The sequence below is a fragment of the Colossoma macropomum genome, unplaced genomic scaffold, assembly GCF_904425465.1.
Source record: "Colossoma macropomum unplaced genomic scaffold, Colossoma_macropomum, whole genome shotgun sequence".
NCBI classification, from domain to species: domain Eukaryota; kingdom Metazoa; phylum Chordata; class Actinopteri; order Characiformes; family Serrasalmidae; genus Colossoma; species Colossoma macropomum.
In genome coordinates this window covers 12,653,654-12,680,507 of record NW_023494805.1, presented here as the reverse complement: position 1 = coordinate 12,680,507, position 26,854 = coordinate 12,653,654, and the positions used below count along the sequence as shown (strand labels likewise).

General features: G+C 37.5%; 2 protein-coding genes across 3 annotated transcripts in view; both read left to right on the top strand.

The window, feature by feature from the left end:
* msantd1 (Myb/SANT-like DNA-binding domain containing 1) lies at nucleotides 1-3,049 on the top strand. Of its 2 annotated transcripts, none has more exons than XM_036597122.1 (3): nucleotides 1-433; nucleotides 760-1,044; nucleotides 2,800-3,049. In XM_036597122.1, the coding sequence occupies exons 1-3, from the start codon at nucleotides 180-182 to the stop codon at nucleotides 3,047-3,049; spliced, it is 789 nt and encodes a 262-aa protein (XP_036453015.1). In that variant the 5' UTR covers nucleotides 1-179. The 2 variants fall into 2 exon arrangements, with proteins under 2 accessions (XP_036453015.1, XP_036453014.1); XM_036597121.1 differs by having other exon boundaries at nucleotides 1-439.
* Nucleotides 3,050-6,924: 3,875 nt separating this feature from the next.
* The window catches only part of rgs12a (regulator of G protein signaling 12a), a 48,249-nt gene continuing 28,319 nt past the window's right edge, over nucleotides 6,925-26,854 (top strand). The window contains 4 exon segments of the mRNA XM_036597174.1: nucleotides 6,925-6,999; nucleotides 7,593-9,201; nucleotides 9,203-9,514; nucleotides 13,730-13,831. Of these exon segments, the coding sequence (XP_036453067.1) occupies nucleotides 7,681-9,201; nucleotides 9,203-9,514; nucleotides 13,730-13,831 (1,935 nt within the window). The 5' untranslated portion in view covers nucleotides 6,925-6,999; nucleotides 7,593-7,680.

The window sequence follows — 26,854 nt, the reverse complement described above, 5'->3', positions numbered from 1 at the left end:
TTAACTGAGTTAGAGGGGGAAGGGCAGAGCGTGTGGCCTGGCTCACAACACAAGCACAAGCTTGGAGAGGCTAAGAGAGAACAGGGGAAGAAAAGAGGCTTTCTAAAAGCTCACTGCACTGAAGGCAAACAGCAGCATAAAAATCTGATTGTACAACAAACCTGAGAGAGCTTCACAGAATGTCTGCTGAGGACTGTTTCAGTTATATAGTGCCAGGCTCAAACGAAAAGCACAGAAGGGCTCGTAACTGGACAGACTCAGAAATGAAAGGTCTTCTGTACATTTGGGAGGAGTATGTCACCGAGCTCAAGAAGGCTAAGCGCAACGCTAAGATCTACGAAACAATGGCCAAGCGACTCTACGAACTCACCGGCGAGCACCGCCACAGAGAGGAGATCAAGATGAAGATCACCAACATGACATTCCAGTACAGGCAAGTGTAAGGGTGGCCACTTTTTCCCCTTTTGAACACTCATTCATCCTTTTAGGTCTGCATGAGGACTTAAAATCCATTTTTACATTTGACTCTTATTTCACACAACAAGCTTAAAGCTGCAGTATATTTTAGTGCGAAACATCATAATGCTCTTGGCTGCTTAGTGACCTTTCTTGTATTCAGTTTCATAATGAGAAACATGAGGCAATTCAAGCTTAACTGTAGCTGTGGGTTCTGTTCGAGAGTAATACAGCCTGAATCAGTGTGCAATATATTACAAATGCATTATATGCTACAATATACAAATGTTTTTCACTCCACAGGAAGCTGAAGTACACAGCCAGTGGAAGCACCGGCACACCTGACTGGCCTTACTACAAGTCCATTGAAAGGATTTTGTCCAAGGTCCCAGAGCAGACCCACATGAGCCCACTGGACCCCCAAACTACTGGAGCATCCACCTCCCAACCTGAATCCTCTCTACCTCTACCTGCAGCTCCAATGATAGGCTTCCTATCAGAGTACACTGGCTCCTCGGAGGAGAGGGAGGTCAAAGAGGAAGATGAGGAAGATGGAACAGAGATCTCTGTGAGCTCCTTTGAGTCCAGGTAAGGCTCTGGAGTATAGTACCTCAAAGTGCATCAGTGCAGAGATGTTCACAGGTTGCTTCTCTCGAGTGAGTGAGTCCAAATCGAGTCTTGAGTCTTTAGAATTTGAGACTCTTGCATAAAAGTGAACCATATAAAACATATCAGGTTTGACATGGTTTCAAATAACAAGCTTAATATTATACAAAAACTGTCAGTCTGAAATCAAGCGCTACACACAGCAAATAAACTGCTTAAAATAAAGGGGCGAAACAACTTGAAACAGATGGTGGGTTCTCAAACCGGTGCTCAGGGCCCCCGAATGGTCCATATTTTTGCTCAGCAGCTAATAATGTGGACTCTCTGGGGAGCCTTGAGGACTGGTTTGAAAACAACTGGGTTACTCTGTAACTTGTAAGTCTGCTAGCTAGATAGCATAAAAGCTAATGGAGGTCAAGTTTTAAGTGAGATCTGTGACATATTAAAACTTTGGCTAGATTAGCTGACACCAGCTAAATGACCTATTGCTAGAAGGAAAAAAACACCAACAAACTATGGTCTGTGTGCTACATAACCTCACTCTTGCCTCAGTTTTTCAGAGTTTCATTGGCTCAGGATTATCCCAGATCCCTGCACTTTTGGGCTACATTTCTAATATTTTAGTTTATAAAAGGATGGCTGTTGCTTTGATAGGCTAGATGTGACCACACCTGGCAACAACATCATTTTAGGCCTTTGGCTGACAGAAGGCACCAAGATGAGGTTACGTCTTTTTACTTATTTAATTTTCTACATCACTTGAGTGAAAGTTTTATAATAAATGGACCAATAGAAATGCTCCAAAATTAGGAATAAATCCTTTTTTGCTTTTGACTTCTGTTTATGCTTTTTGGAGGTTTCTGAAAAACAGGTTCCTCGCTGGTTTGTGGAAAATCCTCCTTTTTCTGAGCTGTCAAGGCTGGCAAGTTTTACTGCAGTCATCAGCAACATATTCCTATATACTGTTCCATTAAAAAGGAATTCCACCGTTTTCTCAAAAGTTCCGCATAATTCAGTCACTGGGATACAAAAAAAGTCATTTAGAGTGGTTTGATGTGAAATGGCGCATTGAGAAATTAGAGAAATTTACCAACTTATATTTCTTTAGTATGATGATGATAGGAACCAGGTGTCACAATGACTACCACACAAATATAGCCATTTTATTTACTACCCAATACAACCAGTGAACCTGAATGTGTCTTCTAAGTTTTTATGTGTAAAAAATTGTAAAATAGTGCAGAGCCCAACCTAAAAAAAAATAATTTAATAGTAATAATTTTCTGTGAGGATGCTTTTAGAGGCATTAAACACTTCAGATGTCTGGTTCCTATCACCATCGCTGTGAACAATTGTGACATGCCAAGTTTTTAACATTGTTGTATTTTAATGTGTTTAGATACATTTAGTAAATAATTTTCCAGTGCAGCATGATGCAGATCTTCACATAAGCATCACTGTTTATTCATTTGAGCATCAGAGAGTTTGTGATGATCTAGCTACAAAAACAGTTATGTACAAACGAGTTAGCTACAAGCAAACTTGTGGACAGTGGATTTTGGAGCCAAGGCAGAGACCATGAGATGCAAAATTGCATATAATAATAATAATAATAATAATTATACTATACTGTTGTTGTTGTTACAGCTAGGCTATTTAAACAGACTGCCAACACACCTGGCTAAGATCAGAGTGCAGCATGCTAAACACAGGCTTGATGTTGTATGTTGTGTTCAGGTCTCAGGCGGTGAAGAGACGGCGCATGTCTCCGGTGCCTCTGCGTCGTAAGAAGCTGCGCGTGATGGAGGCGATGCTGCAGGAGCAGCGCAAGATGAGGCACGCTGTGGAGGAGACTTGCCGAGAGGTTCGCAGAGTCATGCAGCAGCAAAACTTCCTGCAAGTGCAGAGCCTGCAGCTCCAGGACAGAATGATGAACCTTCTGGAGAAAATGATCCCATTTACAGCATCTAAACCCACCCAGCTATAGGCCCACGTGCCACATACACGCACATTCCTGATTGCTGGCGATGAATAAAATGAAACACACACAGCTACATCAGTTAGATAATGTTATAGCAGCAACAAACAACTTTCATTTGTGATCTTATTAAACTGTGTTTATTTTTCATAAAATCCATGAAAAAGGTGTCATTTGTGACTAGGGTTTTATATAAAGTAGTCTGTCTGATTTCTGTATTCTCATGAAGTCTGTTTGGGACCTGGGGGGTATTAATAACTTAAGACATGATAATATAACCCTTTTGTTACGAACAACTAAATTTAGCCACAGAATTATAAAAAAGCCACAGAATTTGATTCCTCTAAAGTGATTATATTGTGTACAGTTATGCACAAGTTTAATAGTACCATAAGATTTTTTTTTACACATTATTGCCATGCTTTTTTTCACATTCAAATTTGAATCAAAACTAGGTAGTCCTGTGTGACTGAATTGACTTGATTTAATATGATAAATCAAGGGATACATTTTTTTAACCATGTGGTTTAATTGGTTGTGGTATAATCAATTTGTGCTCTTGCCAACCCCAAAACATATCAAAAATATATAGGCTTTAATGGGTTAAGCCAAAAGTCAAGACTGACCAATATGCCAGGAACAGTTCCACTGGACAGTCCAACTAACGGTAAAATCTTTGTGAAAAAAAACACAAAAACATATATTCACTGACCTATTAGAATGTGTCTTGTATATAATAATAATAATAATAATAATAATAATAATAACAGGGTCACTGGCCATTACAATGTAAGAAAATTTAATATCCATCATCTAAACGTGGAAGTTATGGAAAATTATTACATTTCCTTACATTGTAATGGCCAATGGCCCTATTATAATTATATACAAGAGACATTCTAATAAGTCAGTAAATACATGCTCAAGTGGCCTACAAAGTATCTCACTGACATACAATAGCTAGACCTAGTTTGAAGTAACCCAATGTGAAATGCAGACAAAAACAAAAAACAGTGATTATAAATCTACCTAGACCTGTATTTGATTAAAAAGCAGTACAAGGACAAGATAATTCATGTTGTAATGTATCAACTTGAATGCAAGGATTTTAAGTGCTTCACCCTCTATAGTGCATAATATCAACAGATTCCAGGAATCCTGAGAAATATCTATATGCTTTAAGAGCAAGGCAAAAAAACATCACCATTCACCACCATTAATGCTGAACACTTGTAGAGCAACAAATTCTGCCTTTTAGACATTGTCTTTTTCAGGAACACCCATGTTTATTTCAACATGACAACACCAAGCCACATTCTGCATGGCTGTGTAATCAGAGAGTGTGAGTGCCACACTGTTTCCTACTTAATACATGTGTCTTATTAAGCCCAAAATATGACAACAAAGGCCTCATACAGTTGCACAGGTGAAGACTTGTATCAGAAGAAGGGCCAAAAATTCCCTCTTAAAACTGGATCTGTTTGTGTCTTCACTCTCTAAACAGTTATTTAGTGTTGTTAAAAGGAAAGGTGATGTAACTGTGATAAACATGCTCCTGTCCCAACTTTTTTGGAATGTGTTGCAGGCATCAAATTTTGAATGAGCATATATTTGCCATATATTTCATAAGATACAACATCAAATATTGTGTTTCTGTACTATTTTCAATTTAGTACAGGTCAAATTGAATTTACTAAACACTGCTTTCTGTTAGCATTTCACATACTGTCCTAACTTTTTGGAATTAGGTTTGTAGATGACACACCATTTTGCCATTTATAAGTGCCTTCAGGTGACAGATTTAGATGAGGATTACAAAGCCAGCAATGTTCCAAGCAGACAACTGACAACACAAGACTTGCTACTTATTTACTCCTTTTTACTACTTATTTACTACTAAGTTTTTCGCTTGGCTTTCAATCAGGAGGTGGACAATGCTTTAAGGCTGTGAAATGTGAGATGAAGATTAATGCTGTTAAGAGAATTGCTGTGGTAGTAGGCTTAAGAGACTTAATTGCCTGATACCTTAAGGCTGACTGACACAGAAACAATAAGCTAGGACCGTTTCCCAACCCAGTCCTCACAGACCCCAGAGAGTCCACATTCTCTCTTCACCTCAGTTTCCAACACACCTGCACCAGTTTTTTTGAATGGCGTGGTTCAGATATGCTGGATGCTGTTAGAGTCCAAAAGATGGACAGTATATGATCAGGTTTGAAAATAAAGACAATTTTAAAAGACATTAAAGTAATGCAACAATATTTATCTTTAAAATGTCAAAAGTAATTCTCATGAAATGTAACGTAAGACTTCTGAATTACATAAACCAACGAAGGCTACATAATTCATGTTTGCTCTTGTACTCAGTGATCTGTCTGAGAGAACGGAAAGAACCGTTGGTGCTCTTTGACCAAGCCATGTCCAAAGTCCACTTGGAACTATAGGCGTGTAGCCTGTAGAGAGAAAATGGGAGTCATGATCACCAGCTTAACTTATACAGTGTCTTTCCAAAGCTCAGTGTTGCTTATAAAAAAGATACAAACTTGTACAAAACTACTTCAGCATGACTTGTCAGTTTACACAAGGCACAGAACCACAGCACCACAGCACCAGTCACAGGATACAGTACCTAGTGGAGGTTAGAGCAGTCCAGTGTGGCATTGTCAGAACAAGCGAATAAACAAACAAACAAACAAACAAAACCTGGATAGTACACTTTCAGGGCTGCTTAAATCTTTGTCACTCCTGCTATTTATGACCCAACATTATAAATACCTGTGCATCCTTTGGATTGTGGTTCAATAATGGTTTAAACATTTTATCTGGTTATACAATTTACACTTGTGTCCAATAATTATTCTACTCTTTACAGATTTCACATGCAGATAAACGACCTTAATCTGATGTTATGCTCTCTCATTAATAGCGCATGACTTTTTTAATGATATATAAAAATGACAGGGTCATTTAATGTTTTTTTTCACATCAAGAAATCACACTTTTTCTGTCCTCCATTCCATTAAACAAACTAATTTAATTAATTAAATTAATTAATTATGTGGCAAATAACACTGAGAAGTACCCCATGACACTGAGATTGTAATGGAGGGGAATGTGACGGGTGAAATATTTTAAGCTATTTTGTGTGTGTGTGTGTGTGTGTGTGTGTGAGATGGGTTGGACACGTTATGCTATCTTGGCAGACTCTGCTAAGTAAAGAGAAAATAAATTATTATCAGTGTTGAATAAAGGCAAAATTGCCAGCTTGCCAGCGACTTCTCTTTGAAGCCTTAACTGACATCACTTTCTCTTAATCATGTCACTTAATGTAACAGGGTGTTTTTTCTTACAGCTAAATAAAACTGGTGTTCACTTGCTTCATAATTTTAATACACTATGTTCATTACGAACTTTGAAATAATATATTTAAACTAGATAAACACGTGCTAGTTTTTGTATCATAAAATTTGTGTGGCGCTTTTCATGGAAAATCCATTCATCTTAAATCTTTCAGATACGTTATGCTATAAAAGGCTTGTTTTATGTCTAAGGCACTTAAGAGACTAAATGAAGAAATTTAATAACCAAGAAAACCCTGATACGCTGTTTACACTTAGCCTGTTTCGCTATGAGTAAATCTCGTTCCTCGTGTTGTAGTTTTGAGGAAAGGTGAGGCAGTAAGCAGAGTCTTCTGAGCCCGCCCATGTGAGCCGTCAGCGTACCGCTTTCAATAGAGCGCACCACGTGGTTCATCAAACACCAATGAGCGTCAAGTATTCGTTTAAACGCTAGACATGATTGACGGGTCTTTTAGCCAATGGGAGCCTTCGTACGCATTAGTAAACGTTACGGTGCCATAGAGACTGAATGACGCTTTGTGTTCTGTACAATAGTGAATGGCAGTGGTTGTCCTGAGGAGACGGACTTGAAAAGGCTGCAACTTTGGAATAACCAGATAAGTAAGCGGACATTTATTTTGGTGATTTGATGTGAATATTTACCATATACTGGAAAATTGCTTATTATTTATATATATTTATATTGTAATTTATATACTAAGTAATCGAATTTTGTCTAGCAGTAACGTTAACGTTACTAACTTTACAGCCTCTCGAGGGTGGAAAGTCACGTTTGGTTACTTTGTGATATGAGGCTGGACGAAACCATACGCTAAATATTACGCTAAGTTTCCAGTCAAATTAATTGTTATTCTTTTAAAATAAGCTGTTTCCACTGTGTTTTGCCTTTATTTATTCTAACAAGCCATTGATTTGAGTAAAGTAAGTCGTGTCTGAAACGTCAAAACAAAGGCTCGTGGGCGGCTGTTTTCCTTTAACTTACATTAGCAAAAGCTGGAACACATTATCATTTCATATTTATTTCAATTTTATTGTGAACAATTTTCATTTTATAAATCTGCAAATCACGTAATTTAGGGTATTTGTTTAATAACTTAGTTACTGCAAAGCAGTTACTGTAAACTTTGTTGTGTATTTCTTACATTATAATCCTGTTACTCTATTAACCGTTTTTTTCTCCTGTGTATTATTAGCTAAGCTACTATGTCTGATGCTCATTACTTTTGGCTCTGACATCATTCCAAAGTCATCATACAGCTGTGATCTGGAGATATCATAAAAATGAGGGTAGTGGAGCCGGCTAGAGCTGTTAGGAGACCTCTAGATCTTCCTCAAAGCCCAGTAGTCCGCACCGTGGAGATGGAGCGTGGGCGAGCTGGATATGGATTCACCATGGCTGGACAGGCACCCTGTGTCCTCAGTGGAATTATGAAGGGGAGTCCGGCTTATAGTGTTGGATTGAGACCTGGTGACTACATTTTGAGTGTGAATGGTACAGATGTATCTAAGGCCTCACATGAAACTGTGGTGGAACTCATTGGTTCATCGTCACGATCGCTTTGTTTGCTTGTCACATCAGGTGACAGGCCATCTGCAGACTCTGGCTCGAGTGATGAGGAACTGGCTTTTCCAAGAAAGCAGAAAGCAACATGGCTAAATCCTGGAAGGATGGATTCTAATACCTGTACACCCTATGAGAAAGATGTGAGTGAGCCGTTGATGCAATCAGTGGGAAGTTTTGATACTATATTTGAGATTTCAGGCCAGGCTCCCGCTAACACACAATCTAAAAAGCAGAGACCAATGTCAGAACCAGATATGTCTTACTGGGCTCATCAAAATCACTCCAAATGCCGTCCGCATCTCCTTGGTGAGGAGGAACCAGCTCGTGTTGTTAGTAGGGATTCAGTTTTCTCAGACTTTCAGAGTCAGAATAATATTTTACCTGACTCTAGTGCTCTGAATGTGGGAATGGTGGTAGGATACATAAGTTCCATGGAACTGGATCTAGTGACATCACACTCTGAAGAAGACACCTTACGAGCCATTCGTGAGTGCATCAGCCAGATTGGAATTGAGCAAAAAACCCACTCCCTGGTGATGATGAGGATTAAGTGCAACTGTGTGCAGCTTTGTGATGACAGGGATGTGGTTTTGGCTGCATATCCTGCAGAGAACCTGGCTTTGTGTGTCATTTGCACGGAAGACAATAGGTTCTTTTGTCTTGTGTCAATGGACGGGAATAAATCGGTCAGAAATAAAGCAGAGGAAAGCACTTGTCTAAAGACATTGTGCCATGTATTCTTCATAGACCCTGAACTGTATGACCACAAAGAACACCAAAATATCTCTGAGCATTTTGGCTTTTCATGCACTCCTGACCCTGACACCCAGGGCTGTTTGGAATTTCCTCAAACTCCATACTCAATTTTACACTTTGTGTCAGTTCTATACACAGACATGGGAGATTATATTGAGAAAATGCGGCTCAAATTGGACAGCGAGGATTCTGACGAAGGACAGTCAAATGCACGAAACAGTGGTAGCGGTGACAGCGGGATTGGAAATGTGTCTCCAGAAGATCAGGAAAGCCTTGCTGACCAATGGAGTCTCACATCTCCAAACAGTTCCCAACACCTTTGGAACAAACCTCCTCCATATGGCTCCCAAGAGAGGAATGGAACATCTCTAAAGCCAGAACGTAGGTGCCTCCTCTCAGAGCCGTTTCCAGGTCCTGCTTTACCTGCGGCTCCACAAACAGGTGCTTCCACCAGAACAGAGGTCTCAGGTTGTGCACTACTGCAAACCTCTACCCTTGGTTAAACAACCAGATTTGCCAGAAAATACATCCAAACGCAGAGGCAGTCAGCGCTGGTCCTCTGTTGGCATCCGGGCACGCTGGCAGAAACCTCGGCCTGATAGCATTGAAAGCCTGGCAGACACTGATTTTAGTGGACCCAAAAATAAAAACAGCACTTTGCCACCTGCCATGGAAAAAATCCCCACACTGAGATACAAGACACCGAATAATCACACACATCCACAAAGGCCTCACCTTGATCTGACTCGGAAACTCTTCAGCAGTGGATCCAAGAATAGGGATGGAGAAAACAAGGTAATGTTTATGACATTTAATAACTGTAATTAAGGATGCACCAATCATGGATTTTATGGCCCAGTCTGATTTTTTATTGGCAAATGATTTTTATTAGCTTATTTTTAATAACCTGAGGCTCACACTGTGTGGGCTAAATGGACACACTCAAGCACATTTCGAGGACTTTCTGTTAACCAAAATCACAATGTAAATAACATTATTTGCTCTTTGTATTGGCCAATCTAAATTTTAAATTCATAAATGTAAATAACATTAATTAAATAAGGTGCTACATTTAAAGTAAGAGGTGACTGGCCATTTAGCATGATGAGGAATGTATAATTATGCTGTAACATTTTGGTATAGGTGTAGGAGCTGCATTCAAGTACAGCATGACTGCACTTACCTGCTTCACGTAATTTACAATTTACAAATTGGCTGTACGCAGATTGGCCAATAACAAAATAATACATTGGCTGGGTGCCAATTACATCTTTGATGCAAAAATCTACTGATTTTGTGGCTGATTACAATTGTACGTCCTTGACTGTAATGTTTAATATATATTTCAATATTTCAGACTTACTCTAAACTTGATCTTTGATGGAGTTCTTAGTATTAACTAGTAGTAATACATAGACCATGGCAGAGTTACAAATAAGATTATAAGTTCCCACTCTAAGGCAGAGGCATCAGCTTTCAGTCCTCTAGGCCACAACACTGCAGAGTTTAGCATTCTACTTCATTTAACACACCCGATTTAGCTCATCAGCTAATTACTAAGGCCCTTTTGAGTTGAACTCTGAGTGTTAGAGGAGGAAGACACTAATCTCTTAGTGCTGCAACCCTCCAGAACCTGAGTTTACCTCCCAGCTCCAAGATATTGATTTATCTTTTATATTTATTTCTTTTTATTTCCCTGAAATGATTATTATATAGATTAGGAAAAACCCTGAAACTTAATGTAACTATGTCTTTGCCATCAGACAGAGAGTCACTCATGTAGTAGGCTTAGTTGCACACTAAATCGTGGGCTTTACTACTGTGATCTGTTGAACAGATGGTGCTGCATGTTTGAGGCACAGCAGATGGAGCTGTTGTGTTGATTAGTGGAGCCCAATATGATTACACCAGATACATCAGTGTGAAAGCAGCTAAGCCCTATTTAGATTCAAGGGAGTCACCTAGCAACCATCGGTTAGCCGCTGATCACAGGCTGTTCTGGAGCAGAATAATGAAATAGTGTTGTGTTTAGTTTAACTGACCTTGCTCACTCTTCAGTCTTAATCTGTCATGGTTTGTCCATTAGTTTGATTATGTGTCGTAAAATTAAATTTTACACATCATACCAAACCCAGCATTAACCATGTTCAAGCACTTTAACTGGATTTTACTTTCAGCTTGCAGACAGTGATGAAATAGGTTCATATTAGTCTTATATTGCTTTAGGGGATTCCACTTAAATTCAGGTTTTTAAGAAGCTTTGTTTTAGGCTTTTGCTAATTTGTAATATTTTTGTAATGCGACATTTCCTCAAGAAGGCATATTTTTGTCTTAAGGGATAATGCTAAGATTAACTTAGTTAACTCTGGGGCTTCCATCTGTTCTGAGGGAGCAGAGTTTACAGATGGAAAGGAAATTACAGGGTTTCATGGTATGTGTGATATCATGGCCTTTACTGCCAGTCATTCCATTTAAACATATGTTCAGCCCATATCTGTTCTCAGTTTTATTTTTTGGGAAACCCAGAAGGGCTCAAAATCTAAAATGTGAGAACCAACAGTGCAGGTAAATGAGTCTGTAAAAGAGCCATTATGTGTTAATTTGTTCTGTCCATAGAACAATGCCTTGTGAGATCTTAACCCCCAAGCTTTACTGTAGAAATCTGAACCTTGAGAATGTTTTAAAGGCTCATAAAAGTAAAAGTACTGCCCAGTCAGTACAGTCCATATATGGAAAATAAGCTGCAAATATTCCTTGTTTTAATTTATTTTTTTTGTTTTTTTTTGGTTTGTCACAAAACCAACATATTTATAACTACAACTATTCAGCCTGCAGCAGTTTAACTGCCCATTCCCTTGTGAAGTTACAAGGAGTGTTTCAGCTTGGGCAGCCAATCAGATCAGAGGTCATTTACATATATCAGTCTTAACAGCACAGTAACAAAAACAGCCTATTTAATTCTGAGGGAGGGAGGGTAGAAAATTGTCATGTAAAATTAATTAAGACTTTTTTGTGGCCTAAAAAAGTATTTTTTTGTGTTCATTATTGAAAGGGAGGAAACCCACAGCAGCATGATCTCACACATGCATGTACATTTGAAATTAGAAAATGCATGTATATAAAGTAAAAGTTTGCAGGTCTAGGTTGACCAGCTTGGTAGTCAGCTAAAAGGGTAAAACTGCAACAAACAAAAGAATATTTTAGTTCATTGCCTGTTACAAGCTTCACATGTTGATGTTTAAGTAGAGCTGCCATACCTAGTATTAAGCACTGTGTGGAAATGTACTTCATAGTTAGCTTGGTGCTTACACAACACTAAAAATGTCATACGAATTGAAATTGGAATCTTTGACTGTACATAGTATGTTATTTTCGGTAAAGTTTAAAAGCAAAAAAACAAAAAAACAAAACAAAACAGATTGCCTGATTAATTGTCAGAATAATCTGTAGATTACTTGATTACTCCTACAATTGATAGTGAGAGTCCTAACTTTATTTAACTTGCAGACACCAAATGTTATTTTGCCATAATGCAATGTGAACAGGGAGACTGCCTTGTCTTTTAGCGTATTGTTACCTGGTCATCATGTTGATTATGATGATAGGTTTCTACTGAAGCCTTTTTAATTATGCTGTCTCCTTCAAACAGCAGTTTGAATCTGAAGTATGTTTTTTGTGATTTTGGTGACTGTTTTCAAGGACTTACTTCACTGATGCGGCGCAGTGATCTTTCTCTCTTAAGCTACAGCTGTTTTCTTCAACTAGCCTTTTAAACAAAAGACAATATCCTTTACGGTTGTATGCAAATGTTTTGGTGCTCCGTGTCATATTGGAATTCCTTGAAAGTGAAAAGTGAAAGTGAAAATAAGTTAACACCTCCTCTACAGAGAACACACTTCTGCACATTTTAATACAAAATTACTGTTTATTTGATGAATCTAACATATTAAAAAATAAAAAAAAATGTGCCATGTGAAAAAGTTATGGCATATTTTATACTTTAATTTCTTTCAACTTTAAAGAAGGCAAATAAATAGAACCCATGCAATAAAATTACAGAATGCCATATTTAAGTGTGTTCTCTGTACAGGATGTGTTCACTTATTTGCACTTAGAAAGTCAACAAAACCTGTAATTTGACTATGGGTGCAATACGTGTACAACCCTGTTACTAAAAAAATTGGGACACTGTGCAAAATGTAAATAAAAACGGAATGCTATGATAAAAACAAATCATTCAAACTATGTATTTAATTGAAAATACTTTAAAGACAACATATCAAATGTTGAAACTCATCTTCTGAAAGACTCAGACTCTCTGGGAGGCTCTTTTTATACCCAATCAAGTTACTGAGCTGTTGCCAGTTAAACTAATTAGTTGTGAGATGTTCCACCAGGTATTTTTTCAGCTTTACGCAACTTTACCAGTCGTTTGTTTTCCCTGTCCCAACTTTTTTGAAATGTGTTACTGGCATCAAATTCAATATGGGCATATATTTTTCAAAAAACAATAGCATTTCTCAGTTTCAACATTTGATATGTTGTCTCTGTACTATTTTCAATTAAATAAAGAGTTTACATGATTTGCACATCATTGCATTCTGTTTTTTAATCTACATTTTGCACAGTGTTCCAACTTTTTTGAAAACAGGCTTTTTAGGCAGCTGTTTGATTGAAATCTTTTTTTTTTAATCCAAACTGCTTGGTGGCTTATGACAAGTGGATGTCAATATCTTGCTGTAGACATTGTGTAGATTTGATCAATGCCCAGTACAAAATTTTATAATACTTCAATAATTTACTCTAAATTTATGTTTATACTAATCTAAACTGGGGGAAATTGAGCAAAATGTGCAGTTATTCTAAAGCAATAAAACTCACATGCTAATTAAAAGGTGAGATTTTGTGTCACATTCATCTTTTGATGAAAAATGAATAAAACCATCTGATAGCAATTACTAATTATACCAAGACTGTGTGTAAATTTTATTGTAAATTTTTCTCTCCTAGGGTTCTAGATTTTGGGGTCTCACTAGAGGACGTTCTTCTGTTCGGCGAACAGCAGCTCATACCAAACGTCTCAGTCTGGCTCGCTCACTGGATGACCTTGAGGTATGCTAAGCAGAAAAAGCAAAAACACATTATTCTAGGCTGACAGGCAGAATAGGCAGTGCTATTTAGTAAATTTGATTCACATAAATTGATAAATTAGTTTCACTGCATTTCATTCATTGCCTTTCATTTCAGTTTACCCATTCACATCCAACAATGAAATTTAGTATGATGAGATAAAATACAACAAAACTTCTTCTGACTGGTGTAAAGTGATGACATGTTGTAGGCTATATAGTAGGGCTATATATTGGATGAGCTTTATTGCATTTTTATCAATCAAGTGAATAAAACTTTTTGGCCACAAGTTTAACCATTTTTTTACGGTTTTGTCTGTTTGAAAAAAGTCTTCAGATTTGTATTCATGCAGGCTTAGAGAATATATGAATCCAATGAAATGTAACAGATAAGGATCTTAATAGGTTCATTTTCTTGTGAATGCCCTTGTGAACACACCTAGTGAAATTACACATTTTGTTGATTTTCTAAGTGAAAATAAGTTAATACATTCTCTGCAGGTAACTTAAATATTACTACTACAGGGAACAAAAATATTTTACTGCAAACTTTAGGGCACAATTTCTGTTTATTTACTGAGTTTAACATTGAAAAATAATAAAACATTAGTATAAATGTCCTTTTTCACAGCCCACATTTTATTTTTATTTTTTTAAATTACATTAGATTCAGCAAATAAACAGTAATTGTGCAGTGTAATGTACAGAAGTGTGTTCCCTGTAGAGGATGTGTTACCTTTTTTCACTCAGAAAACCAGCAAAACATGTAATTTTAGTCCAAACATTGGCATACGACTGTATATAAGTGATATAAATGTGTTACCTGATTTACTTTAACTTAGGCTATACCTTTCGGTTGTGGTGCTTTTCTGTTCATACCTCTGCCTTGACCTTCAGTTCTATGCTTTTTTACACTTATAAATGTTAAGGCCGTGACTACAGTCAGATTATTCTATTCTAGCAAACACTGCTGTATGATACACTGACATTTAGGCCTGATGGGGGCACTAAAATCTGCTCCCGCTCACTCTTCCCCCTCACACATTAGCAACCTTCACTGAAATTAGCTTTGGAATACTTGTCTGACCAGTGTCTCTGCTTCAGCGTGCCACATGTTTTAATCAGTTAAGTTTTCCCTAATGCACGTCTTATCCTCTCTTAAGGAGACTAGGCTGAACTGGGATGTGAAAACATGAACATGTTTTGACTGTGGTCTGCCTTTTCTGGTGAAGGGTCATAGCCGCAGAGCTGGAGGAGGGGTGGCTGTTTCACTCAATGTTCCATACACTGAAAAGAAGAAAGACAGGGATTTAGCTGATTCTAATGTGTGCGTCATTTCCACATGAACAAAACATTACATCAGCACAGTTATTGCCAAACTTGTGTTGATGTAATATAGTTCTTTTATATTTTATGTACACATTTGAATGAAGTAGTAGACTTCAGTGTAGACAAAGACTCAAAACTGTTATATTCCACACAAGGCAATGCATAATTACAATCCATCCACCAAACCTGACCAAATTTATTTTAGCAGTTTCTCTCTTGAGGACAAGGACAGGGCTAAAGCTCTTTTGAGTGCTTACTAAAGAAATAGTTTCCTTCCACCATACCTCAGTAAATCACTGCCTTCCTAACTTATTGACTTCCTAACTCATTTTTTGGCCTGTGCTTTTGTAAATTAAGTCTTTTGTGTGCAGGACATCTGAGTAGACCTATATTGAGTTTGGTATTCAATAAGTTCCATACAAAAGTAGAGCACTGCTTAATAAAAGCTGAGAGTGTTTTGGGTTTGAAATCTAGGTTTGCTATTTATTTCTTTCTAGGTCACTCTTTTATTAAGTATTTCTGAGTAGGTTTTATGAAACGGACAGATTCTTGAGGTTTGAAGTAGGAAAGCTTTTGTCACTTCTCCAAGTGTGAAATCTGAGAGGAGTAGGAGATTTTCTGGAATTGGAGACGGCTGTTTCATGGACCTAATGCCCTTCTGGTGGTCAGGCAAGCTGGAAAGTGTGGTTATGAGAACATCAGTCTTGCTGGTGTTCACCAGGAGAAACTCTGCTCTGAAAGGAGAGAGAGAGAGAGAGAGACTGAGGCTCGAACTGGGAAGGAAAATGTCTTGTGTAAGCATAGGATCTGCTAGATTGCCAGATAAAGTCTAAATTAATGGCTGTTGAGCTTATTTCACCAATTTGCGCTGCAATTTTGTGCTAAACTAAAGCAACCAAGACAACGACTCAAATGAGTAATCGTGTGTTGCCAAGTCTAAGTTCATCACATCTTGAAGTGTTTTACTGGAAAAGAAACTTTGATAGGATTTTATGTTTATACGTAGAATTCCACCTTTTATAATTATTACGTACATGTTGTCCAAAGGTTTTTAGAAAAACACCAATATTAGAATAAATACTTACAACATTAATTCAGTAAGTAGTGATTTTAACTTTGTCAGTGCGCTTGTTTATTCATTGCCAAGGCTCTCCTCAAGGAAGCTCAGCATTAATGATAGTTATGATCCAATACCTGGTTTAGTTAATCAATACTCCATTATGTTAAATCAAGTGTGCTGGTGATAGAATTGAACAAATCCATATGATAGCCAGGAGCATCATAGCACCAAACTATATTATTCAAACTAGGTATCAACAAGGTATCAGCTACTTTTTTATTCATTTTTTTTTACTGAATTTATGTTTTTTGCATTTATTTTAGTGCTATATTGTGTTTTCACTGACCAAAACATATTTTGAACAATGTGCTTAGGTTAGACTTTTGCACAGTATTGTATAAATGAGGTCACTCCCATGCCTGAATTCACATTCAAATGAAAATCCACCTAAAATAAAAATAATGGGAATAATAGTGAAGAATAACTGAAAGCACTCGTGCTGCCCAGCAGCCTTCATCTAACTACACAGGCCAATTACTCAAAAAATTAAGCGGAGTAATTGTAGCAGTTTAAGCCCTCACACTGGAATGTTTAACCTTGTGAACACGGACATGGGATGTTGCTCTTTTGATATCACAAACCACTTTGAGTTTTTCTCACGCTTTTGCAAATCCGGATGATAAGGCAGCATATCTGAAAAGCATGGAAAACGAACACACACAATGGTGTGTGCGTTTGACCAGCAATGATTCCTTCCTATCTAATAAGTCTGTTATCACACAAGCCTTTTGAGGAAAAGGAAAGTAACATACAGCTTCAGAAACATCTGAAAATGGCCTGTGTGTAGTGGCTTTGAACAAATATTCAGTCTTGATTACACTACTTGGATCTCTGTGTTAAGGAGGAACCAATCTGTAATTGTACAGCAATTCATGATGCACACTCCGTTTCGCTCTGAAACATTCTTCCTCTTTCATGCTCTACCACATTTTCTGTACTTATTTGATTTAATCTTATGTCTGGTGAAGTAAAAAGCCTTTTTCTAGACTTAATGAGTAGATAATGGAGGGCATTGAGGTCATTATTACTTAAATTAGTAACCACACATCTACCAAATAATTGGATGAATAATCAAAATGGACTTAAATGAACAACAACAAACCATGCAGAGCCTTTCAAATATTACAAAATATGTCTTGAGAAATGATAAACTAGGGAGCTTTAAAAAGGGCATCATTAAAATTATCTAAAAACATTTTGTGGCAAAGAATGTTTCTTACTGTAAAGGCACAGTCACAATAGCATTGGCCAGTGAAATTTAACAAATGAAATTACAATCATTTCAGTGTAATTTGCTGCAATAAGTGCACAAAACTTTGTGTCAAGCTCAACTTTGGTGAACTTTGACGCACAAGTTTGTCCTCATCCAGTAGTGCTGCTGCTTTGGCTGTGTTGACCTGGCAGATACTTAACGCCCCTGCTAGGCATGCATGCCTGTGACAAACCAACATTGCAAAGTAAAGTCATTCCAAACTCTTTACAGTGTTCTGGCTACTTAATTGACTGTGGTTCAGTAAAACTGTTTGTGTAGTCCACTCTATTGATGGCCATTTGATTTCGACTCAACTCGGCTCTGACTATCAGAGGATAGTGCCTATCAGGGAGCATGCATGCCCAGTGGGTGCATTTATTATTTCCCTGTTGACCTCTGAAGGGGCGGCCCTTCATATAGAACCAATGAACAACCCAAATACAAGAAATGCTACATTAACCACTGTTTAAGTACAAACCGTAAAATGTTGCTATAAACAAACACATAAAATGTATGGTATGCAGTCAGTCAGAAGACTGTGTTATTATCTTTTGTGAGTTTAGTGCAGGTCAGTTAGCCAACATGCTAACTTGCTAGCTGCAATGTTAGCTCCTTTGTTAAGCACAGCTGTCACCCCACTGCCACCAACCATGCTAGTTATCTCCATTTTTCTGTAGATTGGTGCTATCCTCTCATGAGCATATGATTATCTGATGTAATCATTGTCTGATATAATCATGTTCACTAATATGTTTTTACTGCCTGTGGTTAGCGAGATAGCTAGCTTGTTAATTGCACCAAAAGGTCCCGCCCATTCTCAGCCCCGCCCATTTCAGAAGGTGATGCAAACTGCAAAGGTCTAGTGAGACTTTAAACAGACATTAGAGAATTTCCAGTATGTGTTACCATATGTCAAGTGTCAAGTCACTGAGAAGGTAAACTGAGGATTTTTAAATCAATTGCATTTAATTGACTAAATGTGACAGCCCTAAAACGTACAAGTGTAAATGTGTGTTTACATGCAGTGTCCAAGTCATTCCTTCTAGTTTCCTCCTACAGAGGTCTGACATAAGTTCTTTCTGACTGACCTGAGGGAGTGAGGTTTCCTTACAGTGGGAGGAGAAACTGAAGTTGAGAGAGTGAAAGGAGGGAGCATGGAAAAAGGGAGGGAGCGTTAGAAAGAGAGACGGGAGAGAGAAGGGAAGAGTTGAAGGATTTTTTACATTGAGAGTCACTTCAGCTTCACCCTGTGAACTTACAGAGCATGTAGGCGAATGGACGTGTTTTTTTTCCTGGCTGTTTGAGGGAGCGCTGAGGAAACACACACACACACACACACAGACACGCGTAGACACACATGGAGCCACCTTTAACTCTCCACTCTCCAACAGTAAGTGCCGTTCCTTTCTTTGCTATCTAAGTGCATCCCTTTCAGATAAAATCTCCACGCTGCTAGTTTTTCTGCTCTTATTCACAGCAATCTATTTTGCCCTTCTTAAGAACGTTTTGATCTAAAGATTTGATGTTTTTAAGGACTTGTGTGGTCTTGCTTTGGATTAGCAGTGTCTAATGGTGATTTTTAACACCACATGACATTTAGTAAAATGGAAGCTTGATAGGCAGCAACTACATAATATTATTCATTTATACATTGAAATGCTTGTGGTGAGACTCAGGTAATTACTTATCATACAAACACTAAGAGAAGAGGAAACAAAAAAAAAACAGAGTTAATAAGCAGAGTTACTAAAAACAGATATATATATATATATATATATATATATATATATATATATATATATATATAATAAAACATGAATAAATATCAATATGTGGACATAGAAATGTATAATTAAACAGCACTGTAGTAGTATAAGAAGGATACAAACCACTAGCAGCACTGTCAAGAGAGGGAGTGCCCAAACTTTTTGTCTTGGAGGGCTAAAGTACATTTTTTGGGGTGGGCCGAGGGCTAAAAAAACATGCTTTTAAAAAAAGAAAATATAAATTTAATAAGTTATATATAGTGGGCTTAGGGTAACTTTCTAGAGGGCCAAATCAAACTTTCTCACAGGTCAACTTTGGCCCACGGGCCACACTTTAGGCAGCGCTGGTCTAGAAATGATAAAAGATGAAATGTCAAGTGTCTAGGCCTAGACGTTGGCAATACAGTTGTACTATTTAGACTGAAACTGCTCTATAATGTGCAGCCAGAAGCCCTTCCACTAAACTACCTCACCTCTATGTATGTAATTTGCTACATTTCCATAAACTCTGTTGTCATTTCACAACAGTATACAGTAAATGCCACTGTGACACAAAGATTGGCGACATTTGTTTTTTCTTCTTCCTTAACAGTCATTATGATTCACACATCTGATTAGACATCAGTCTGCTCTCACATGCAGTGAAGGAAACGTTTAGGACCTTCAGTATGTTCAGTCACATTGAATGCTTTTGCTGTTGTGTTTGGGGTGGCAGGATTTTGGGTTTGACAGTCTGTTGAGTGTTTTCCATACCTACAGCACACAGTACCTAGTGGTGAGGAGTAGCATTTGCCCTCTGGATGGTTGGCCTTCCTGGTGTGTTCCACTTGGCTGTGGGCTGGTAATTCTAAACCACAAAAGCTGTATGAGCAGCCCTTAAACTAGCCGCCAGAGAAAATGCCTTGATGAGGGCCAGCTGTTATTTTGATGATTGTGAAAAGAAGGTTAGGAAGTTCCTGATTACTGCCCTTCTTTTGTGAGCTGTAGAACAGTAGGTGGATAAGACAGGAGAGCAGTGTCATTGTGTGAGGTTGGATTGCTTCGTTATTGCTGGAGAATGTTGGCTAAGTCTTAACCCTTTTACGTCAAGAGTTATTACGTTCATTTGCCTGTTACTCAAATATTTAATTACGTATTGAGTTAAGCAATTGGTTACGTTTTACAAGTTGCTCAAGCATTTAATTACATATACTCAAAAAAGTGAAATCACTCTGTTGTTGGTTTTAATCAGTTTTCTCTCATTGATATTACTTAACCCAAGCATGTAAGTCAGTAAACTGAGTTAGTTGTGTTCTTTCAATGAAATTAAGTTGTCAGATTTACTTGATAATTGTCTGTTTGGTAAGTACAATCTTGTTGAGTGAAATTCAGTGTCTTTACATCCTATTACCTTTGTTCTTTTTCTGCTGTGATTTACTTGAATTCACTACATATTACTCAATTCAGCATCTTACAAGCTACTTAAAACAGTTGTGAACCTCTTGATATAACATCTTTAAGTAAATTCAGCATTTCATTTCTTTGAGTGAGTTACACAATTGATTACAATTTACAAGTTACATTCTGTATAGACAGAATAGAATCTACACTTTTGACTTTTTACTGCATTCCAGCATTAAGCTACGACATAAAACAACACTATGCACAATAACTTAATCAGTCAAATCATAATGCAATATCTCATCTTGTGATTAGAAGTTTTAAATCCTCACTTTTGTCAGAATTTCTCTATTTGTTTGTATGAGCTGCAGTAGAAAAATTAATATTGGATTACAACAGGCTTTTATTATAATTTAGATTTCTGAGGCTTATGGTGCAAGTATTTTAAGACTGGATCGGTACTAGTCCTTTAACAAAGTGTAATAAAATTAATTGGTGTTTTGCAGAATCCTGCAATTGGCAGACACCATAGACAATATATAAACAGAAAACAATTAAGAAAATATACAGCAATTATATACTATATTGAGATTATACACAGGATTCAGATAATAAGCACTGATGATATGTGATAAAAAGTGGCTATTGTTCTTCCCTACTGTCCATATTCCAAAATTTTACTGGGTATTCTGGTTCAGTCAAATTACCACATTTCATAATACTTAATTACAATAATACAAGAACTGTAAACTGACTCTTTTTCAAATCTCAGCAGTAGCATACCAAAAGTCTTGTTTTAAACTCAGTCCATTTAATCTATTTCTGTATTTTTAAGAGGAAGTTTTTAAAGCAGGAATGGTAATTTCCTCTCTATATGGCAGTGTGATATCTGGCTGATGTGCCGCTATCGCTTCAGCTTTGTGTGTTTTTCGCTCTTTGAACTGCACTGACACAAAATGAATGGGAAGCTGTTAGGGACCTTTTCCCAAGAGAGCTACTTACTGGCTTCCTTTAGCAGTCAGAGCCACCACAAAGTGCTAGCAGTTTTTGTACTAGACCCACCAAGAAAAAACACCTCTGTTAAAGGACTCATGGATCTCCCCAACTGATCTGGTGTCAGTTTGAAAGAGCTAAAGAAGTGATAATGGTGGATTAAATCAGAATATAGTAAGCAATGAAGAATAGAGAATAAACAAAGGGTATAGAATATAGTAAGTAAAGGAGAACATAGTAAGAAAAAGGCAAAGAGTATAATATTGTACGCAAAGGAGACACAGCTCTTTATATAGTCCAGAGACGTTCTATTCTACACTGTAAAAAAACTCCAGCTTGGCATGTTATTTTTACACATACTCTTCATCATGACTTTGAAACCAGTTAGTTCAGCTCATGCTTGGTCAAAGGGAGCTATTTTTGTCAAGAAAGGGTTCTGTCATGTGTAATTATGAGCATCAGGTTGCAGTTTGAAAGACCACTGGTTTAGTACAAAGGCGGAAGAGAAAACTTTTGAATGTGTGGTTGGGTGGGGTCGTGGTGAAGCTCAGATGATGACTGATGCACTGCCTCCAGGCTAAATGAGGCCTGCCTGCCTTCATCTCTCCTGCCACTCATCCTGGAAGGAAGGAATGGTGGGTTGTTTACCGTTCACGATCCCTAAATGCAAATGCATGTAAATGCCATCAAAATGTTTATAGGAGATAAAACGTATGGTTTTGGAACGTCTGTGAGGCTGTGTAAAGTTTACATTTTAAATCCTGCTATATTTAGTTTTGCATTACTAAACTGGAGCTGTGTCAGTTCAGACAGAAAAATGTTCAGATGTCTGTACAGTTGTGTCTGGTAATGGTGTTTGAAGTTCTAATGTATACAATGCTGTGCAAAATTCAGAGACCGCCCTTCATTTATTTAATTTCCATTCCAAACAGCCATTAAGTAAAATTTTTCAGGAGATATTTCAGAGAAGAAAATATCCACTCGCATAAGAAGGGGGAAAGTCAAATGAAACTAAACTGGAGTACAAAAAATATTAAGATATACAGAGAAAATGGGACTCCCAAGACCTGGTAGACCACCAAAAACCCTTGCTTCATCTCTGAAAAAAATCCACAGGTGTTTCTGTCCATCCTTCCACTGTGAGAAGACAATCAACACTATGAGTCTGAAAGTATGTGTAGCTGTCAAGAAGCTGTTACTGAGAAAAGAAACAGACAAAAAAGAAGAACATTTACAAATCAAACAAGGAAGCTCTTGATGTTCCGAACAATGGACTGTCCACCCCAGACTCGAGACCGCAACATCAGTCAATGTGTTTGGGATTGCTTGGATTGTGAGAGTACAAAATGCAACCAAATTCTAAGACTGAACTTTGGAGGTGTAGAAAAAATGCAGATTTCTCTAAAAACTGAAAGCAAGTCTCCCAAAAAGAATGGAAGCTATAATAAAGTTAAAGAGTGGACACATTCAATACTGAAAAAAACTGTATTATATTTAGCTGTTCAGGCTTCTGTGTAATTTTCTGTTAAATATATATTTTCTGTTTTGTCCTGATGCTGAAAAATGAATAGCTTGACTGAAAATTAAATAAATGAAGGGTGGTCTCTGACTTTTGCACAGTACTGTGGCATTAGATTACAGTCTATAGTGCTTCTGTTATTGGATTTCCACTTCAGAGGGAGTCATTCTGTTGGAAATTATGATAAATGTGGGATTATTTTGCTGTCTTTGAAGGGTAGTCTTGAGTTGAGCCATCTTGAATTCTGCAATGACATTGTTTGTACGGTTGCTTTTCCTGAGCTTTTGCTGTCATCCTAAGAAAATACCTAGAATCCCATCAGAGTTACAGGGGAGACTAATGTGTAGCTGTAAAAGAAGCCCGTGGTTACATCTGTGTGGTTTAAAATAATTTAATTCCCAAAGCAAACAAATGTATCTATCTTAACTTAAGGTTTCCTTTTGGGAAATTTTAGTGATGATGAATGACCATGTCTGCAATAGGTTCAGCAGATTGTTGCTGTAACCCTTTCTGAAGTTAGTTTAAGCTGATAGTGGCAGCTCTCTCATACACAGACAGGCAACTGGTATTCATCTCCTATAGCATTTTTGCAATGAAAAATTAGAAACAAATCACAGCATTCTAAAATGACTGCACTGGCTACTTGTCTGTTTGACTGTATAATCTCAAGGTAGTGTCCTTTTTTCTTTGGGGAAAAAAGGTTTCTCAGATTCCTAATGAGCAGCCATAGTCTGGACCAAGCCAGTTGGGTACTTACTAGTTTAATGTACTCACCTACATGCTTTTCAGTGAAAATGTAATGGATTTTTACTTTTAAGAATATTTTCTTATGATAATTTTAACTGATATTCAAGTACATATGAGAAACTCTCTTTGCTCATTAATGCTGAATTCCTCATTTCTTTTTAATGTTTAATTTCATCCTGTTATGTTGTTTCTGCATCTGCACTGCTTTGCTGTTGCTATCACCTCTCACTTTTGAGGCTTTATTGTAGACTAAAAGCATCTTAACAATAGTACTAGAGCCAACATTTAGTTCCTGTGCTGATATATGCTGGATTTCCAAGAAGGTTGTTTTGATGTGATACTTTTTTATTCAAAAAAGTTGTTTTTGGTAGCTATTGCATAGACATTGTGAGTCACATGAAAGTAGCAAGACCTCTGCTTGAAAATGACTTGAGGCTCCTCTTAATGTAGCCCAGTTTTACTGTGAAGCATATCTGATTAGTACCTTACACTGTAAATGCTGCAGGACACCTGAGTCACATCATTGAACCATGCCTTGTCATGCGCCTGTGGTTACTTGATTTGTTAAGAGAAAATGACTGACTTGCATTTAAAACTCGCTGCCCCTTCTAGAGAATAGGAGGAAGCAATTCCAGCTTGTGGTGTTACACCTGCAATGACAACTTTAAGTGTGGTTATCTGTGGTCTTTGGCTATAGATCAGACTTCTTGCTGTTATTGATATACTGACTGTTCCCTTTATTGAAAATGATCTTTCACCTAGAAATATTTGTGTCCATGTTTATCATAAAATCATATTGTCATATCATATTGTATGTTTGCATTTTGTTGTATTGAATATCAGTACAGGGATCTGTTCACAACAGCAAAGAGCAACATGGAGCCTATAGGTAACTGATATGATGGTAATTTTGCCACCATATCTGGACCCAGCTAGCTGTTGGACATGTACCAACATAGGAACTGAGGTTTATTGGATAGTATTTTTCTCTTGTCTGGTCTATAATAAAATACTATAGCTTGAAAGTGAGGTGAGCGCAACACCAAAGCAGTCCTGGTGTTGAACTAATAGAACACAATGAAATTAAATCCAAAGAATAATTATGGATTAGACTACATGCGAAGGACTGCACTTGACATGAGTGAAAAGTGTTTTTCTTCCAAGCATACTTAAGTATGAAAAGTACTATTGTTTCATATTATCTGAGTAACACTACTAAATCCATCACAATTTCACAGTGGCCAACCATTACTATTAGAGCTAGGCTTTCAGTTTGGGCCATAAATATTAGTTAAGAAGCAGGAAAAAAAATAACTTTATGATAATGATCATTTCTAGCACCCTTTGGGATTTCTAATAGTATGTTAGCAGTAAGCACTAACACTGGTGCACATAAACAGTTTTTGCCATTCTAGATTAAACATGAACATTTGATGCTTATAAAAGACATTAAGACATTCCATATTTATAAGCTCACAACAATCATTGACATGTATTTGACCTTGAACATAGCAGTTTTACAGTGACTTTTTCAGTAAGAAGCCCTGGCTTCTTCTGGCTGCCAATGCTATTGTCCTTTTCCAACAATACTGATTTTTAGTTTTAGCTGTATTGATAGGTAATGAACATTTTTCATTTTTATACTTATACAAAAAATTCCGGTGTGCCAGTTTTCACATTAGAAATACACTGTAAAGCTCTTTTAGGCATAATTTAAGAAAGCAGAACTAAGCAGTCCAATCAAAACAAGCACTGTTGGGTTTAAAGTTCATCGAGTAGCAGCACTCAGGAAACATGGGCTCATTAACTTTATTAATGCAGACAGATATCATCAAAGACTCTTGATTTACATGCATAAAATCTAACTTTGAATTGTGTAAATACCACACAGCTCTCTGTTTCATGAAAGAAAAGGTGCATTTTTCAGCTGTGAAAGGCTAAAGTTGTCTGATTGAGCTTGCTGTTCTACCACCCTCTTTCTCTGTCACTCCTTTGTCTTATCAGTCTCTCCCCTCCCTCTCCAGCGGGCTCAAAGGAAGTCTCCTCCGAGGTCTCTGATGTTATTTTCAGGCAGTTTGTTGTCCGCTTGAGATAAGAGGAAGAGATTTGTTTTACTCCCTTGAAAATGACTCTGAAATGATTGCTTCGTCGTCTTGCTGCTTTTTAAGTGCACAGAAAGGAGTTACAGTCGTCTTTGATTTCTAAATATGCACCAGACTCAGACAGCCACAGACATGAGCTACAGTAATACATGCTGAAGTTGTATGCACAAACACATGTATGACTGAGGAGTCAGCTGATGTGGAGCACATTTACTGCTTACAGAATGAGGTCACTACAAGTGTTTTCACCCAGAAGGAGCTGCTCAGAGAATAAGAGGAAACCAATACTGTAAATCCACAGCCCGCTTTGCACTCAGGGCCATTAGAGACAACTCACAGTCAGACAGACACACACAGAAACAAAACCCAGAACACACGTATAAGTACTCGTCGTTAACCCTTTAATGCTGAGGCCGTTCCTGCTTTTTAATCTGCTCTTCTCCTTTAATAATGCGATTTCTCAATGATGTTGTTGCACTTATTATAAAGAGAATGAATAGCAACAGCCAAGCTGACCGGACTGTTGTGTCTGAGTAACTCATAATAAATGTCAAAAAGATTTGTTTGTCCTCAGCTTTGTCATGTATGGTCTGCAAAAGCAGCTCAAATAGGGCTTCGGACATCTGAGCTGTTTGGTTGATTTTCTAAGTAAGTTAACACATCCTCTAAAGAGATCACACTTCTGCACATATTAAGGCATGATTACTGTTTATTTGCTAAATTGAACATATTGGGAAAAAATAAACAGAAAATGTGGCCTGTGCAGATCTATGACACATTTATTTTTTCTCAGCAAAT